This window comes from Galendromus occidentalis, unplaced genomic scaffold, assembly GCF_000255335.2.
Source record: "Galendromus occidentalis unplaced genomic scaffold, Mocc_1.1 scf7180000075708, whole genome shotgun sequence".
Classification (NCBI taxonomy): Eukaryota; Metazoa; Arthropoda; class Arachnida; order Mesostigmata; family Phytoseiidae; genus Galendromus; species Galendromus occidentalis.
This window is the reverse complement of record NW_003803698.1, coordinates 264,543-282,599: the sequence shown is the minus strand read 5'-3', so window position 1 is coordinate 282,599 and position 18,057 is coordinate 264,543. Positions and strand designations below refer to the sequence as shown.

At 50.2% G+C, this 18,057-nt stretch overlaps 2 protein-coding genes across 2 annotated transcripts; both read left to right on the top strand.

The window, feature by feature from the left end:
* Positions 1-1,276: 1,276 nt before the first annotated feature.
* LOC100900663 (glucose-6-phosphate 1-dehydrogenase-like) lies at positions 1,277-4,305 on the top strand (the record flags this gene model as incomplete). The annotated part of the gene is given in 6 exon segments (XM_018641114.1): positions 1,277-1,466; positions 1,598-1,717; positions 1,719-1,809; positions 1,922-2,127; positions 2,276-2,445; positions 3,586-4,305. Coding segments are annotated over 6 exon segments (868 nt in total), but the record flags the coding sequence as incomplete, so codon positions are not given.
* A 3,660-nt stretch (positions 4,306-7,965) lies between these two features.
* LOC100900520 (DNA excision repair protein ERCC-6) lies at positions 7,966-14,565 on the top strand. Its single transcript, XM_029112640.1, has 21 exons — positions 7,966-8,165; positions 8,419-8,530; positions 8,604-8,798; positions 8,938-9,128; positions 9,227-9,340; positions 9,622-9,793; positions 9,891-10,062; positions 10,153-10,304; positions 10,461-10,592; positions 10,792-11,082; positions 11,231-11,373; positions 11,456-11,621; positions 11,837-11,925; positions 12,038-12,176; positions 12,285-12,457; positions 12,551-12,837; positions 12,933-13,156; positions 13,243-13,367; positions 13,507-13,715; positions 13,814-14,002; positions 14,402-14,565. Exons 1-21 carry the CDS (start codon positions 7,966-7,968, stop codon positions 14,563-14,565), a joined length of 3,639 nt encoding a protein of 1,212 aa, XP_028968473.1.
* Positions 14,566-18,057: the final 3,492 nt, after the last annotated feature.

The window sequence follows — 18,057 nt, the reverse complement described above, 5'->3', positions numbered from 1 at the left end:
GTCCGCTATCTATTCTGATTGAGAAACGACTCCAGCCCTCGGCAGCTGGACCGATAAACCGTTGCCTAACCGAGGAAGAGAAGGTGCAAATCTCTGAGCGCGTCATGACAGCCGTTTTTGTCTCGGACCTTTGAATACAGGATGTAGGCATTAGAAAGAAGACTATCAACTCTCCCTGACGACTACGCTCTTTGATACGCATGGACTCCCCAAGTCGAACCACCCGTCATTCGATGGGTTAGTGGGTCAGAATCTAGTTGTGTGATATTCACCTGGGTTGTTCATCACTCACCTGATCGTGAGATGCCCAACATGAGAGACAGCCGAGAATTTTGTCACAATGAGCCTCGAGGGCCCGGCGGAACCTGTTCGTCATCGTGCAAATCCGATATATCACAGAAGACTTCCCGGCCAACGAACGAGGAAAAAATGTTCGTTGTACAGGAAGTTCGCTGCGAAGGTTCTCGATTCGAGTTTTGTAAATCTCAGGGAGTGCATAAAGCAATACCCGATTCGGTTGGGGGACCCTGACCTCAGAATCTGAAGACGGGAAAAGCTTGCTCCGAGGAGCGTTTTTGCCGAGGAGACACACGAAGAGTCAGTAGCGTGTCCAGGCGCGACATCATTCCTCGCCGAAGCTTGTTTCGAAAAATCAAGTAGGACCCTCTCCCATGATCGACACTTCTGGACCAGCCCTCGTGTGGATTTGCTCTCCCTGACATGACCGGTGTTTCCTGGCGCGATCGCGCACCCTAGGGTCGGAGAGGGTTCATTGCAGCATTCTCATCCCAGGCTTTACCAAGGACGGAAGACGAGGTTTCCGCCATTTTTCGGATAGCGAAGTACCCTAGGGCTCATATGGAGGGGATCCATCTTTGCTGAGTCGTTCCTCCTACATATGTGCCGTGAAATCTAGACCCCATCCTTCCCCTCTGGGTTCATTCATTGAGCCCATCATCGAGAGTGAACTGAGATAGGGGAACTTCCTCGTCCATCTCGAGATAGACTCTCTCCCATTGCAGGCATAAGATACGGTCGAATATCGTTTCTCTGTAGCACCGTGGAATATATGGCGAATCTTGCTCTTGGGAGCTCAAAATAGATCTGAAGAACGCTCGGAGCATCTCGAAACTGGATGCTGGTTGCCGTGCGGTGCAGTCGCGAGTCTCATGTTCCGAGCATCGAAGCGCTGTCGACGAGCCAGCCGCGCGACGAAGACCTCAGTTCTGACGCTCCTACTCTTAGGGTGATTCGTCTAAGATTCATATCTTTCCAGAGACAATATCGCGTGCGTTGTCATCACATTCAAAGAAGACATCGGAACGCAAGGACGAGGTGGATACTTCGATCAATTCGGTATAATCCGCGACGTCATGCAGAATCATCTCTGTCAAATTCTATCGATTGTCGCCATGGAGAAACCTGTTTCAACCAAAGCGGACGATATCCGCGATGAGAAGGTTAAAGTGAGTACCTTTTCCTGTAAGCGGGAGGAGCGTGCGAGCAGCCAGGCGGTCTCCAGAGGCGCGAATAAGCGCAATTTCTTCAATCATTTGATGGAAAAGTGCTATTTGCCTAATATCGCTCCGCATCCCAGGTACTCAAATGCATACCACCCATCCGCCTTGAGAATGTAGTAATGGGTCAATATGTGGGCAACCCCAGTGGCCTTGGTGAACAGACTCAAGGCTACCTTGACGACCCTACTGTCGCCTCGAGACTCCATGACTCCAACCTTTGCCACTGCCATCTGTTACATCAACAATGAACGCTGGGATAATGTTCCCTTTATACTTCGCTGTGGAAAAGGTACTTACTATATTTTTCCATATGTCTACTCGGAAATATCTGAGCCGAATCCTCCGAATCCTCTCCTCATTAGCGAGAAGGGCTTCTAACATACGCGATTGTGGGATTCAAGCCCTGAATGAGAGAAAAGCTGAGGTACGTATTCAGTATCGCGATGTACCCGGCGACATTTTCGGTGGTCAAACCAAGAGGAATGAGCTCGTGATGCGGGTGCAGCCCGGTGAAGCGGTCTATGTGAAACTCATGAACAAGAAACCCGGCATGTCTTTCGGGATCGAAGAAACGGAACTCGATCTTTCCTACAACAGCCGTTACAAGGTATGAGGAATGTGTCAGCCGCGACCCGGATTGAGCGATGTCCGATGATAATTCATTGAGGATGGAGATCCGAAAGTGGACATCTTTCCGAGGACGTCGTTCCACAGTGAATGATCTGAACCTTAGTAAGCGGAAGCTTCTTTCTCAGGGGATGGTTCTACCGGATGCCTACGAGCGCCTCATCCTGGACGTTTTTTTGGGCAGCCAAACGAACTTCGTCCGCAGCGACGAGCTAGCTGAAGCCTGGCGCATCTTCACCCCACTCCTGCGAACGATTGAACAGGATCGCACCAAACCTATACGTTACGTTTTTGGCAGGTAAGGAAAGATCAACCTCAATCGCGAGCGAGAATCTCCTTCATCCCTTGCTCGTATATGTTCCATCGAAGCCTCATTATCTGTCCTATCCCGCATAGTTGGACTAAATATGATGTTACTAATTGCTGTAGTGCTTGCTGTCGCTTCCCTTGTCACTGTTCTTCCCAACGATCGTCTTGTCCACTCCCCGTTTCGTTCTAATGTCTTTCGTCTGTCGCATGTTCTTCTGTGCGTGTTGCAGACCTAACTTTAGTCTGCGTCCTGGTCCATCTGCACTCGCGGCTCCTTCCTCACAGCACCTTGACAGCCGTTATGCTGATGCCGATTACGATGGAGGGGATGATGCTTATACGAATGCGACACAGTCTTCTTACCGGATGCAAACGTCGGCGATTCCTACCCTCATCTTTCCGCATGAGTATCTACCGCAATATTCTGAGAGCGCAAGCACGGGGAAAGAGTCGTCGATTGAGGTTCCCCGCTGCGGAAGATTTTCTTGCGAGCAGTGCAATGCTCAGAATGTCGATGACTCGCCGTCCGCAAGATTCACGGTATCCGAACTGCCGGGCTCCGATGCAGAATCTTCAGAGAGAGTGTAAACACTTGTCGTTCCTCTGTCTCATGATCATACTTGCGGTCATCATATGTGTATTGTTGTATTCGATGCTTAAACAGAGACGCGAACTGACGCGGAGGTTGATCAAGAGTCGATATTTGACCTGACAGGAAGGTGCAGCCTCACGTCGCGACGTCGTGAAAAATTCCTCGCGTCGGAGAAAAATTCCTGCTCGGTCCCCTTAATCTTCGACCGCGGTACGGTATTTTCTCCTCGTGCTCTCGCTTCAGGGAAAGTCCTCGACGATGCACGTGCTCAGGAAGCTTCTCCAACTTCGGTACTTTTTTGTGGATTCGCAGAGCGACAGACGAAGCACGAAGTTTGCGAAGCAAATTGAGCATATGACGAGAAAGCGCTGTGAGACTGACACAGTGGAAGTTATGCAGGTCTGAACGTCGCACGTGAATTAGACGCTCAAACTGTTGACGCACAAGTCGATCGAGCCTGCGATATCTGTTTCCTACGGGTGGAGTGTGAAGAGGATATCCACTGTAACTTATTCATAAACCTTCAAATATTTACAGCCGCGGTCCTAAAGAGTCCGACCTGCTAATGAACTCGAAGGGCTTCAACTACTACGGAACGTACCGCTGGGATCAGAACTCCAAAATGTAGTCAGTAGAATGGAGTCCAAGCATATCTACTGAGTGATCAGTCCATTCTCGACAGCGAGTCAGGGAGACTCTCGTTCACAGACTCATATTTTGAAAATTTTACACATAATTCCAATGGTTAACGAAAGTTTTCGCCTGTCGTCAATTGAGAAATCAGGGAGGAGCTCGCCGTAGTTGGGAACGAGCGAATATGTGATAGAATGTGCCGGGATAGACTTGAGCTCCTCTGCCGCCGTCAGGGAAAATTCCGTCCCATATCCCGCAAGATACGGTACTTTTCCGGAAGGATGATGCGGAGTATGCTTTCTTGGTAGGTATCAAACAAAACCAGCCTTTGTGAGATGCACAAGCTCTGTCACTGAAGTCTCGATGGCCCCTCGACGACACGACCATCTTCGCGTATTCGGACGATCAAAGAGCGTGAAGACACCGAATGAGCAGACACCGCGATACCGGGGGACGGTCCCAAGTTTTAGCTACCATGTCGACTGGTAACTTGTCTTCTTTTCGTCGGAGCTCGTGCTTCCAGAACATACTTTGCGGAGTAGACTCAGCATCGATTCCACTGGAAAACAAGCTCGTCCTGAGAGTTTCGATCCAAGAATAAATAGACAAATGTGCGATTCGACGTATACAGTTTATTTGGAAGCGCGTCGAAGAGTCCTAACTCCGGTTAACATTGGCTATCTCTGGCGTCATGGAATCCCGATCTGCGCAGGAAAATGAACCGATGACAGGATCTGATCCTCTCAGAGACCTCGAAATTTTTCGATCGGAAAACTCTCGAATTCATCCTCCCTGAGAGCACAGCATGATTGCTGCGTGTGATAGCTCCATAGTATGATATTTCGGGCGCCATGTAATTTCAGGGTGTCCTCTGATCTGAGCACGGATCCATCGTCGTGGGTAGGGACGACGCTAGGAAGTGACGTCGTCTCTGGAACAGAATATCAATGTCCTGACGATCAAGCGCCTAGCCTAAGTCACCCTACTCTCCGCGGAGCCCATGGCATTCGTTGGGAAGCATGCACTCAGCTCAGATACCCACACTGGCGAATAGATTGTCCTGGAGCGCTCGAGGAAGATATGCACACCTGGAGAAGTTGCTCTCAGCCGCCCGAATCACTCATTTGGCTATGGGAGAAGTAGCGGCATCGATCATCACTATCTCTGCGCTCGAAGTATGATATTCTAAGCCGAAGTCATCGCAACGCTCGATTCACCTTAGCGCTCATATCACTTTCGCACCTGAATCATCGCAAGGCGTTAGGCATAAGGATTCATGGCGGCTCCACGTCGTTTTTTCTTCATTTCTTATCTTCGGTCTAGGCATGAACTTTGGATTGATTCGAGGTCGATTGGCCACACGGTGCGGATAAGATGCTGCGTACCTGGTGCTCTATGCGCGACATTGCTCCACCTGGCAGAAATTCACGTCCATCCACTGGGTCCGCGAACTTGGGTGGCGACTAGCGTCATTTTCAGCCGGCCTCGATCGCATGCGATTGATTCACCCTTGCCATCCGTCGCCGCCCTTGAATCGCGCTCAAATAAGCCGTCGCCGATAAGATCTAGATGCGGAACGACTTATTTTGCGTATGTTTTCTGTGTTCTCTTCTGCCGAAACAAATCAAGAGGGCTATGCACGCCGAAGACGCGCGACTTCGCCAGAACTCATAATCCGGAATGACACAATATTTACCTCCTTTCGAGAGCGGCAATCCTACCTAATTCATTCTGAACACCAGAGAGTCTCTTCCGGACGATGCGGATCGCGGCGACCGAGGGACCTAGGGCGTTTCCCAATCAGCGACGTATCATACATAGGATTCCGATCCGTCGTTCTAGGGTACGTCGGCTCCTGTTTCAGGAGTACAATCAACATTCGGGCTTCTGGAGATCCGAACGAGTCGTACGCCCATGACTAGGGCTGAGGAAAATATGCTTAAAAAAACGAAATATGCATGTACGATATGCACTACGATCGGCAGTTTTACTTTATACACACACTGAGCTTTTTGACAACAACCACCTCGCTGTTAGTCTAGGTCTTTTTACATGCGACTACGACGAACTTATTCAGGTCTTCGAATAGAAGAGAGCGCCGGTTGTCGCGGAAGATTGACTTGTACAGGGGGAAAGAATGCTCAGCCTCACAAGAAACAACCGAAGCGAATTTCAGGAGGATAAAGTCGTCAAGTGGCATCGCCACGATCTCTTCTCTCGCTCCTTCCCGCATGAAATCCCTTGAACGTTGAAGCTCGGCGAAGCCAGCGTTGTTTTTCTGGACGTTTCCGAATTTCCGAGAAATTGCGCCGAACTCCGTGTGGGGAGCGGTCGGATTCTTTCTCGTAGATTTTCGACTATATTCAATGAGCTTCTGAGCGACAGACCGTGTCTTTCCAGTGCGGTGATACAGTCGGGAATTTCTGAAAAATGTGTTGCTAGTCGCGTCAACGAAGAGCCTCTCCGCTCCCTTTGACTGCGAGCGCATCGGCTGCATGCAATTTTTCGCAGTTTTGTCTGCGAAAAATTGCACTCCTCGAACTATTGTACCATAGATTGGTCCTGGTTAAGTTTCAGAGATGCTGCATCGGCTCAGAGAAGGACTCACAACAGTACTCGCGAATATAATGCGGGTATCGAAGTATGCCTTTCATGCTCGGAAAAAGTCAAATATGCGATCATGCGCTAGAATATGCGTTTCACAGGAGTCCCAGCCCGAGTCATGACTCATGACCGCGCTCGACTGATCCATCAGAAATCAAAAATTTCGTGCTCGATGTGACCCAAGAGAGCGCGTGTGGATTCGCCTCTGCGGGGATCGCTGACACTATTGCGAGACTTGTGCATCTAAAGAGACAGCGGGGACATTGGTCTATGGCAGGTCGTCGAGAGAAACTTTCACTCGCGAGGGAAGAGAATCCTCTGCTTGCCAAAGAAGTCGATAGGTTTCGCAAGCTGATGCTGTTGCTGTAAAGCGAGTCTTTTCTTCTCCTTCACCCACATTCGGACAGCTCGAGGGATTCCGCCTCTGGAAAGATCTTGACAGCGCGCGATTTTCTTCCTCGGAGAAGCGCCGCAAGCAGGATATATTCAGCAATCGATTCAGGACCACGTCAGGGTAAGCCTTCCGGATAGCTGGGATGGCGCAGTGACGAGAGCTCTGGTGGGGCGGGCCGCCCGCGGGCGAGTCGTCCTGGCGGGAGAGGGTGAGTAGTTTCGGTTCGACTTGTAAACAAAAACAAAGCGCATCCTCCTCCTTTCCTTGCCACCGGTAAGAGAATCAACACATTGAAGTTGCGGGCAGGGGCTAGTCAGAGAGTTCGGCGCATGACTTCCCGTGCTCACGTACATGACGGGTAGGTTGGAACGATTCATAGGATCCGGCCCAGCTCAACGTGTATGCATCCCGCTGCGGCCTAGACCACACGGGAGAATTCAGATTTCCTGGAAATACACGTTCCTGACTCCAACCTCATGCGGTTATTGCCACCACTCTTGCTGAACGGAGCGCTCGAGCGTCTCCGCCTGCTGAAGTCGTGTCTTGACAGGATGGCCAGATACTCCTGATATCTCAAGATTTCTGATAGAAATTAGCAGACGTTCAGTGAGAGGCAGAGTTTTCGGCTTAGAGCCCGGTGGAGTTGACGGATCATCGATGTCAACTTTCGATACTGGCGGCAACAGCTCAATAATCAATTTAGCATGCGGCTGGTGCTGCGAATCTTGTTCGAATTGAGGCCGGTGAGGATATCCTTCGCGGATGTTGAGCACTCTAACAATCACTATTCACCACCACAGGTCGTTCCGGAGTGATGTTCTTCTCGGATCGAACGTTCGCGACTACAAGAAGTGGCTGAGTAAAGCAGTGGTTCACCGCTCAGCTCGTCCGGTCAACGTCCCGCATGCCACATGACGTGTGTATGAGATCAAATCATAAAACACGCACTCATACTTCAGAACGTCTGAGTTCGTTTCTCTTGCGGTGGACCTTCTTGTCAGGGAGACTTCTTTCCGTGTTTCAGAATAATCGACGTGAGCAGACGTGAGAGCAGGCTCGACGAGGCCACTCTGTCAGGGAGAGCGGGAGAGGCAGCGCGGTCTCCAGGCGTCTGAGTGAGTTCGACATCCTATCGAAAGTCATCTCTGCCAATGGGCAACGATCACTATAGGCGCACAAGACACGAGGAAACAGTCCAAGCATTCTACCGCCAACACAGTGCTTGATAAAATCCCTGGCTGTTTTCACAGATTTCTCGATCGGAGGTCCTTCTCAAGCATCTCAAAATGGATGCCGGACCTTCAACTTCGACCGGCGGCTTCACCGATGACAGGTCCGGAGAGACATCAACTCTTGAAGGTCTGGGAGAAATATATGACCAGACGGAACTAGAAGATGATATTTTGGGCAACATCGATGAACAAATGAGCGCGCGGGAAAGAATCGATCAGGACAAACGGCTGCAAAATATCGCTGAAGAGCTGAAGTGAGTCTCACCAATCCTCAGGTTCCGCGACTTGTATGATATCGATTACTCCACTACTGAGAGATGCTTGCAAGAGGATCAGATGCGGCCTTTCGAATCTAGTATGCCTAGGTCCACCCGATCTTCTCTGACTCGAAGTATTTCCTCTCGCGAGACATCAATGACTGCCTCCCTGAGGATTCGCAGAACCTCATGATCCGCGACCGCATTCTAACTCGCGAGCTCCTTTCTCCTATGGTTGGCGCCATTCTAGGCAAACGAAACTGAGAATTAAAATCATAGACGATCACTTGAACAGCGTGAAGGATGAGAATTCCCTGACTAAGAGCGTCCGGAAGAACATACAGATGATTAAACGAGAAAAGGTGAGCTTACCCTGCGCTGATACGAATCAATCTTGCCATCTTAGCAGAGTACTCAGATTTCGAGATCCCGTAGGAAAACAGGGAGAAACAAGTTAAGAAACTGGAAGCGAAGCTTCGCAGTCTGAAAATCTATCTCGGTCATGAAGACATCCCCAACTCAGAAGATGTTGACGACGAGATTCGGCATCAGCTGCAAATGCTACTCGGCGATGAAGAGACGGAACACGACAAGAAGATCAAAAACGGAGAGATGACTCCTTTCGGAACGGTATGCGAAGCAGAGGGTTCTCTCATCCTGAACGTATCTCCTCCGAGCTTCCGTGTCGCGGCTCCCCCTTCGTCAGAGTTTCGGATCTAATTAGGCATCGAGTCAGTCTTCCTCCCTCTGAGATTCATTCCCTACACAGTTTCGAGCTCTCAAGCTACCGGACGTGGATCTCTTCGATCAATTCTTGGATGAGGAAATCGGCAACGGGAAGAAGCAGCAGAGAAAGAAACTATCGAAATGCGAGCCGAGTCTGCCGAAGCAAACTTTAATGACAGCTGCCAAAGCTGAGAAGAGATCAGCGGAAGTCGGCACCGATTTTACGCTGCTCAGGTGAGCTCGAGCTGACGCATCCGTAGTTGAGATTATTTAGTTGATGTTCATTCGCGATTTATTGCTGAATATTAATGGCATCGGTCACGGAATCCAAGGCCGAGGAAGAAGAAGCGCCTCACCGGAGCGCTCGGCTCCGCAACAGAGTATGTTCGAGAGAGAAGATTGAGGCTAGACGATGTCTCTCGTGAAGAAGGATCTCAATCACCAAGGTGGGTCGATCTTACAAAATCGGGGCGGTCTCTCCCAGCCCGAGGAAAGGCAGAGCATTCCTCTGACAATGAGTAGGCGCAGTATCGGTCTATAGTATACGGCACAAGACGAACGCTTGGAGATGGAACGAAGGCTTGCGATCGCGTTCGAGGAAAATAAATTTTCCGAGAAACGTTGGCAATTGGTTTCTCAGAGCATTGATTGCAGCTATTCTTGAAGATCGAATATGTATCCCGGAATGAGAGTTGACTCTGTCGACAGAATATCCCTCCTATTCCAGAGCCGAAGACCATGATCAATCGATCGATGATTCCGATTATGATCCTCAGAAGGAGCCAGAAAGTAGCGCCGAGTCAGACGTAGTCTGTGATGATGATGATGATGACGACGGTTTTGACGAGCACATCGGAAAGAGATTCAAACAGGGGTGCTATGACGACGGTGACTCGAAGGTGAGCTGAGCTCGAGCCGAAATTCTCATGCAACGTTCTAATCCGAACCGGAACTCCTACATTGAGCAAGCTCCTGATGCGGCAATCCTGTCTCCAGATGTACGAGGCGAGGCTCAGGGGTCTATCCGAGGATAGCGACTGCAGCGATGAGGACGTTGATGAAGATTTCCGAATGCCGACTTCGTTATGGAATAAGCTTTACAAATATCAGCAGACCTGTGTGAAATGGCTCTGGGAACTCCATCAGTTCAAATGCGGCGGCATTATCGGTGCGTACCGGGCGTATGTTGCCAGGCTTTAGATATTCTATCTGCCGCTTTGGGATTGCTTGTCGACCCTCATCGGACGTCTTCATCCAGGTGACGAGATGGGTCTCGGGAAAACTATCCAAGCCATCGCTTTCTTGCGTGGACTTCGCCACTCGAACACGAAACTGCCGGGCGAGGCTTTCCGCGGACTCGGACCAATTATTCTGGTCACTCCTGCTACCGTGATGCATCAGTGGGTTAAGGTAGATATGACTGGACCCCAGACTCTGGCGGTTTGCTTCTCGACGTGGCTTCCAATCGAATGATCGATCAAGAGCCGCGAATCACTCGCACACGATGCTCGTCGACCATATCAAAATACTCCCTCGGGGGGATTGATTATCTGCAATCATTTTCAGGAGTTCCATAAGTGGTTCCCCAGGCAACGAGTGGGTGTGCTTCACAATTCCGGATCGTATTCTGGGAGGAAAAAATCGACACTTATCGACGAAATTCACAGTTCTAAAGGCACCCTCATCACATCTTATCAGGTATAGTTTGCGAGGCTCTCTAGGATTGCAGGCCCAAGTTGATGCGATCCTGCACACATACATGAGTGCTCATCCACCCGCACGCGAAACGAGGGCTTTGCGACGGTGAAGATGCGAGCTATACCGTCGGATATGGTTCGATCCCCTGATATCGCCCGATCGTCTTATGATGAGAGAAATAATCATCTCCTCCGTTCAGGGAATCGTTATGTATCAAGATGACCTGATCCACCATCATTGGCATTACATTATCCTCGATGAGGGTCATAAAATTCGGAACCCGGACGCTCAAGCAACGCTAGCTGTGAAGCAATTCCGAACACCGCACAGGTTGATCCTGTCTGGATCCCCAATACAGAACAATCTCCGGGAGCTGTGGTCATTATTCGATTTCGTATTCCCTGGCAAGCTCGGGACATTGCCCGTGTTCATGGCCGAGTTCGCCGTTCCGATAACACATGGTGGCTATGCCAACGCGACAGAGACTCAGGTAATGCTCGTTCGCTGGAATTACCCTTCTTAGCTTACGCCGAGCGTGTGCATCCACCGCAGTGATCCGATGATGATCATGCGGAAAGTATCGCGAAGAGGTAGCCTATCGAGTCGAATGTCTTATTGGGCCTATCCATCGCTCGCAGGTCGCTGTGGGATATCGATGCGCCACCATTCTGCGGGATACGATAAAACCATATTTGCTGCGTCGAATGAAGAGCGACGTGAAGACGAGCATCAATCTACCACCCAAAAGCGAGCAGGTGATCTTCTGCAAACTGACAGAGAGGTGAGCTCCTCGCCAGCTGCGAATGAAACACCCGGTGTGCCCTTTTCTATCCTCCTCTTCTGACCTGATTGAATTCCCGCAGGCAGCGTGATCTCTATCGAGAATATGTGGAGAGTCATGAGGTGAAGAAGATCCTCGATGGGAGGATGCAAATTTTCGTGGGCTTGGTCAATTTGCGGAAAATCTGCAACCATCCCGATCTTTACGACGGCGGTCCTGATAAAGATATAATCACTTCATCCCGAAAGGTACCTTCATCGTCCTTGGGTATCCCTGCATGGAGCATCGAATAGATCCCTGGGCTCACAGAACGGTTATGACTTATAACGTTCGCGAATCTCCCTGAATTCAATCAACCATTGAGCCTCTTATTCTTTTATGCTATTTTTCATCGAACGGAACTCGTAGCTCTGGCTCTTCACAGGATCTGCATCGGAGAGAGCCCGCGGAGCAGAGGATGGAGCCAGGAAGCTCGTTCGGGTTTTACAAACGGTCCGGAAAGCTGATGGTGGTGGAAGCCCTATTGAAGCTATGGAGCAAACAGAAGCAAAGGTGAACATGCTCGGGAGCGAGCCGCCGTGGATCGACCGGGAAACTTTTCGCGATCGTCCCCGAGCTTCCCGGGAACCCCGAACGATCTTCTAAGTGCATTCCGATTATGCAGGGTCCTGCTGTTCACGCAGTCTCGACAAATGCTTCGCATACTGGAAGAATTCGTGCAAAACCGCCATTACACCTATCTGTCCATGGATGGGAGCACTGCGATATCCACGAGACAGCCAGCTATTGATAGATTCAATCAGGCAAGCCCGATCCATGAAACTCACCCAAGTTCAGATTCTAGCGGAAACTAGACGTCGATGCCCCAGCCTCCACATTACATATAACTAATCGGCCATCGATTCTTTTAGGATAGTTCCATCTTCATTTTCCTCCTGACGACGCGTGTTGGTGGTCTTGGCGTGAATCTCACGGGCGCGAACCGTGTCATAATCTACGATCCAGACTGGAACCCGAGCACAGATATGCAAGCGCGCGAGAGAGCCTGGAGGATCGGGCAACAAAAAGATGTCACCGTGTATAGGTCCGCACCAGCTCATGCTCTCGATGAAAAACCCTATCTTGCAGTACCTTTTGCGCTTGATGGCGCTTACTAAGCGACCTTGACTTTTTTCAGGCTGATGACTGCAGGAACAATCGAGGAGAAGATCTACCACAGGCAGATCTTCAAACAGTTTCTCACAAACAGGGTTCTAAAGAACCCCAAGCAGAGGAGATTTTTCAAAACCAACGAAATGTATGAGCTATTCACGCTCTCAGAAGATGTACATAAGGAAGAACGCACAGAGACTTCTGATATTTTCGCCGGAACAGGCTCGACAGTAGACAGGAAGCGTCTGAAAGCTCTCAATAAACAGAAACGTCAAGATGAAGAGACCAGAAGGCAACGCATGAGAGAATTGGGTCAGTGCTCGATATGCGATTCGTATTGTTCCACCCGTGCCGAGAGCCACCAGAGTAGTTCAGTTCATTCTAGCGATAAAATCATTCGCCTCCAGCTAAGAAACTCAGCCAGAAAATCGGGTCGGGGGAGAAAATCGTCGCAGCTGACTTCGACCGCGGCCACGAAGTCAACACTGTTCGAGTCGACGGCGTCGAGATCGAGGGAGCCGCCCGGAAATCACGCTACAAAGATGACTCGATCGATGATCAGGGAGATGCCAGCAGGGCAAACAACGACTACATCTTGGCGAAGCTCTTCAAAAACAGCAAAGTTCACTCGGTTTGTGTAATCAGAACGTGTGCCGGCAGTATCGATCGCGCTCAGATAGTGAAGGGGCCAACGTTTTCTATCTTCCCTGTTTTCAGGTCATGAAGCATGATAAAATAATGGAATCTGCGGTGCCCGACGGGAGCCTCGTCGAATCTGAAGCAAACCACGTGGCTCAAGAAGCCATAAAGAAGTTGAAAGAAGCCAGGCGACTTTGCTACAGGTAATCAGCTGTAGATTCCTCGATATATCGGGGCGGCATCACGTTCCTATCATCGTGGATTCGAAGTATACCAGAGTACCACATTACATCTCAAGAGTAGGAGCGAGAAGTTTCCCTAAGACGTATGGTGGTATTGCAGCGCGAGCGACGGCGTTCCAAATTGGACGGGACGCCACGGGGGCTTCCGAGGGAAGAAGAAGGTGCTCTTCGGCACGAAAGTTCTGAAGAATCTGCCGGCATCGACACTCCCGAAGGACGCCAAGAAAGACAAAACGATGACTGGGTCTCGCAAGAAGAAGGATGCATCGCTCTTCAATTACAATCCCGAAAAGTTGAACTCACAGAAAGGTACGACCCTCCTGTGTTTCCGGCCTCGCCGTTCCCAAATGATCTGGTGCGAATGCTGAGGACGAATGTTATTTTGAAAGATTCGTCATCTGTTTTAGTGGCTTCCTCTGCTGATCTCATGAAACAACTCCGCACTCGGACGATCTGTGATGCTGATATCGAGAAAATATCCGATGATGAAGGACAGGGAAGTAGTGCTGCAAGCGGAGCGTCGCAAAGGAAAGAATCCCTATCTATCTCAGGCGTCGATAGGCTCCTCGCTGATATACGGACATTCATCGCAATCGGTGAGCAATGAAATTATTCACGCTCTCCAGTCGTCTCCCGCGTTCAGCAGCCTCTTGGCTCTTTTGCGATTGCATTCGATGGTCTCGGTCAAGGGGGCCCCACCGCACCTCTGGAGGCGTAGAATCAAAAACTGCAGATCATTTTATGCCTGTCATCATATACGCATACCTCAGGAGATACCTTAAGAATATCTAATTGATGAACTACGATGAGACCGATGATGTTCAATAATGCAGAGTCGGGGTGCGGCGATTTTACAACCGAGATCTATTGGGGTTCCATCCGAGTGACGCAGCGCGACGAGGAAGAGAAGCGTCTTGAAATTCTTGATGAAGAAGGTTCCAAAGGATGCTTGAGAACTCCTGTCAAAGAACTGATGTCTCCTTTCCGCTCCGCAGAATCTGACGTGAATGGACAAGCTACGACTAGCGAGATCGTGAGCCGTTTCCGCGAAACGGTTTCGAAGGACAAAGCGACTTTGTTCAAGTCTCTCTTGAAGAAACTCTGCGAGTTCCATCGAGAGAACCAGGGAGTGTGGAAATTGCGGCCAGAATTTCGGTAGCTCGTCAGCCTCGGCCATAATTGGTATCAAATATCAGCACAGAGGCGGTGTAACCTCGGCGCAGCGCCCTTCGCACAAACCCGACTCAATAAACAGATCGGGACAGATACCTTGCATTCCGGAACAAGTCGAAGAGTCTTCGGTCCACCGGTGGACTTTTCACGAGATGACCACGAGGGTCTCTTGTTGCAACAAAGATATCTACGATGATCGTCGCGATGTCCCATTCGGGGAAGACTCGAGTCTGGAGACGGATTGGGCAACGAACCGCCGCCGGCAAGTGTCCAGAATCCGGAGAAAGCCCATCCATCGCATCAGACAAGCCGCATACTATCGACCAAGACCGGGAAACGCGATGTCGATTAGCCGACGAGACAAAAATATTTGCTGATTTCCCTCGACCAGGGATGCGCCTTGCGCTGCAAGAGACACTCTCCCGTCTCCACGTCGAACTATGGTCTACCCGTCGGAAGTTAATCATCTCGTCGTCGGAGTCGGTCTCTCTCCACCTTCTCCATCATGTTTCCGAGTATCGGCTATCTATTCGGTGAACAGATCCCTCCGCTGGATCGAGTCGGAGATCTCGGGACTATTCTCACCCCAGACCCCCGATCCGAGACTCATCTCTCATGATGTCATCTCTCGTGCCGGACGGATTGCAAACTTCGTTTTGAGATAGCCAATGTCTAATTCTTGATGTTGATATTCATGCCTATGGATCTCCGGTCGCGCCCTCCTCCTCCTCATAGGGCTCTGAGATTCGGAGACCCAGGCTGGAACGGAGCGATGCCGCTCCTGATGCCTCCCGGAGAAGGCTCGACAGGAGAGTTGCCGCGAGAGGCGGCCTCGAAGTAAAGGATATCCAAGTCATTCCTATCGCGGAGATCCTCGGTGACGAGGATCTCTGCTCGGCGCTCACAATACTCGCCGACCCGGAAATCCATGATTTTTTCGTTGTGCAGCAAATTTTAACCCGATCTCAAATTCGTTACGTGTCACGTGCCCGGAAAAATGCTGTCGAACATAGTATACGGCGGATATTTCTTAAACGTCTTAATTCTATGTGATATATGCCTTTGTACTCTTGTTCCGAGCTATCCTCATGCCAGCAATAAAATTAGTGACTAACTGTCGAAGCCACACCACCACGAATCTTTTTACCGCCCATTGGCATAGTCGAGGGTGAAAAGTGTAGAGGGATGAAATGTCCGAACGCCTGTTCGAATTTGATGGGAAAGCTACGAAGGCGAAAACCTTTTAGTGCGGCGTGGTGATCTCGACGTGGACGATTCCAGCGAGGAAACGGTCCACGAGGAATAAGGAAGCTCCGGAGTCGCAAACTATCTGCGGGTCGAGGATGAGGTTCATGAGTGGCACTGAGGAGCCGAAGTCACCCAAGCTCGCGCCTTCCAAATCGTCAAAGAGACATTGCTGACGGGACCAGCGCGGCAAGCACTTCAGAAAAGAGACGCGGCTTCAATCGGAAGTCATCCTCGAGGATCGAAGCTGTTGAGGAGCGCATATTGAGGAAGAATGATCTCGGATGGCGGATGTACTCGGACGAGTGCTACCGAAGCGGACAAAAAGAGAGATCTTCAAGGATGGCGCGATCAGGGGCAACTGGATGAGGGAAACGATATAGAGGATCATTGAAAGATTGCGACTGAGAAATGGCTGAGAAACTCACTAGAAATGGCTCCGAAGTCGAGTTAGAGCAGAAGTGCGGTGAGCGACGAGCATGAGGAGCTGGAAGCTGCGGCAGTCGACTCCGGGTATGAATCGTTCCGCCCTGAGGTTTCATCTTTTCGAAACGTTTAGTCGAAAAGGCTCGGGTGAGGTTAGATAAGCCCGAGACGACTCGGTTGTGGCGAGTAGCCGGGGACCGGATAACCCGGAACGACTCGGTGACGGCGAGCGACCGGGGTTTGACTGGGGACTGAGACCGGGCCGAGTCGGCGACTTCCAGGAAAATTATCCCTAAATTAACGAGCAATGCTTTCTCAGAGAGCGTTTCGAGGGGCTTTTGTGCGCTTTGTGAGATGGCTTCAGTCTCCTACCGCTTAGCGTCATGATGGATTAGAGAACACCAGAACACGTCAGCGTCATAGGAGGACAGAACCACGAAGTGCTTTATTGTAGAGAATATCGTCAGAGCTTTTTTCCCTGACCGTGAGGGAGGCGATGTTGCTCATGCGCAGACCCAACACCCTCCCTTGCGCAGGACCAACTTCGCCTATCATTCTTGCTTCTTCTGGAATCCTCGAGTTGATCACGGATTCCCGATTGAGTCGGTCCTACACTCGATGAAGCCAATCAGGAGCAATAATTCATTCCAGTCCGAGCTTGATTCTGCAACTTCTGAACTTTTCCGGAGTCAGGTTTTTCGTGAGAATGTCAGCCGTCATCTCGGTTGTCGGAAGATGTTTTACGACAACCACTCCTTCATTAACTAGATCTCGGATGAAATGGTGTCGCAAATCAATGTGTTTGGTTCGCTCATGATGGACGGTATTCGCGCTCAAATGAACAGCACCGATATTGTCGCTGTAAAGAGTGATTGGACGTGCGATCTTCACCGATGGCAATTCCGAGAAAATAGAAAGCCACTTGATTTCTTGTCAGGCCGCGGCACAGGCCATGTACTCGGCCTCGCTCGTGGAGAGCGCGACGGTCGGTTCTTTTCGGCTGGTCCATGATATACATCCGCCAGCTAGCATGAATGCATAACCTGTTGTCGATTTTCGACAGGTCTCACAACCACCCCAATCGGCATCCGAGTAGGCTTCCACATTCTCGTTGGCGATCTTTCCGTCGAACTTGAGCTTCAGGTCGATTGTTCCTTTCAAATATCTCATGATTCACTTTACTGCGACCCAATGAGCGTTGGATGGATCCGCACAAAACTGGCTTACCACGCTGACTGCGTGACATATGTCGGGCCGTGTTGTTTGAGAAATGTGAATCAAGCAGCCGACCGCTTCACGATATGGAGCATCGGTTCTTTCTCCAAGATCCATACGTTTATTGAGTTTCGAGCCAGCCTCCATTGGCGTCGAGGCTGGCTTCGCTTCCGCGAGACGGAATCGCTCCAAAACTCGCGAAATGTTCTCTCTCTGGTCCAAGAAGAGCTCCTTTCTTCCTTGTCTTTGAGCTATCCTAATGCCGAGACAATAACTCGCTGGTCCCAGACCTTTTATCGGGAATACATTCCCAACCTTCCTGATTATTTCTGCCAGCAAGTCAGAGTCATTGTAGAATATAAGAAAATCGTCCACGTAGATGGTCAGAATCAGGATACTCTCTTCTCTTGTCAGACAGTAGCAGCAGCTGTCAGCTTTGAATGCGACGAGACCTATATCCTTCAGGCTGCGATTGAGGGTTTCGAACCACACTCTTCCGGCTTGACGTAATCCATACAGCGATTTCTTGAGTAGACATACCTGGTTACTCACACTGAAACACTCCGGCTGTTCCATGAGTATTACTTCTTCG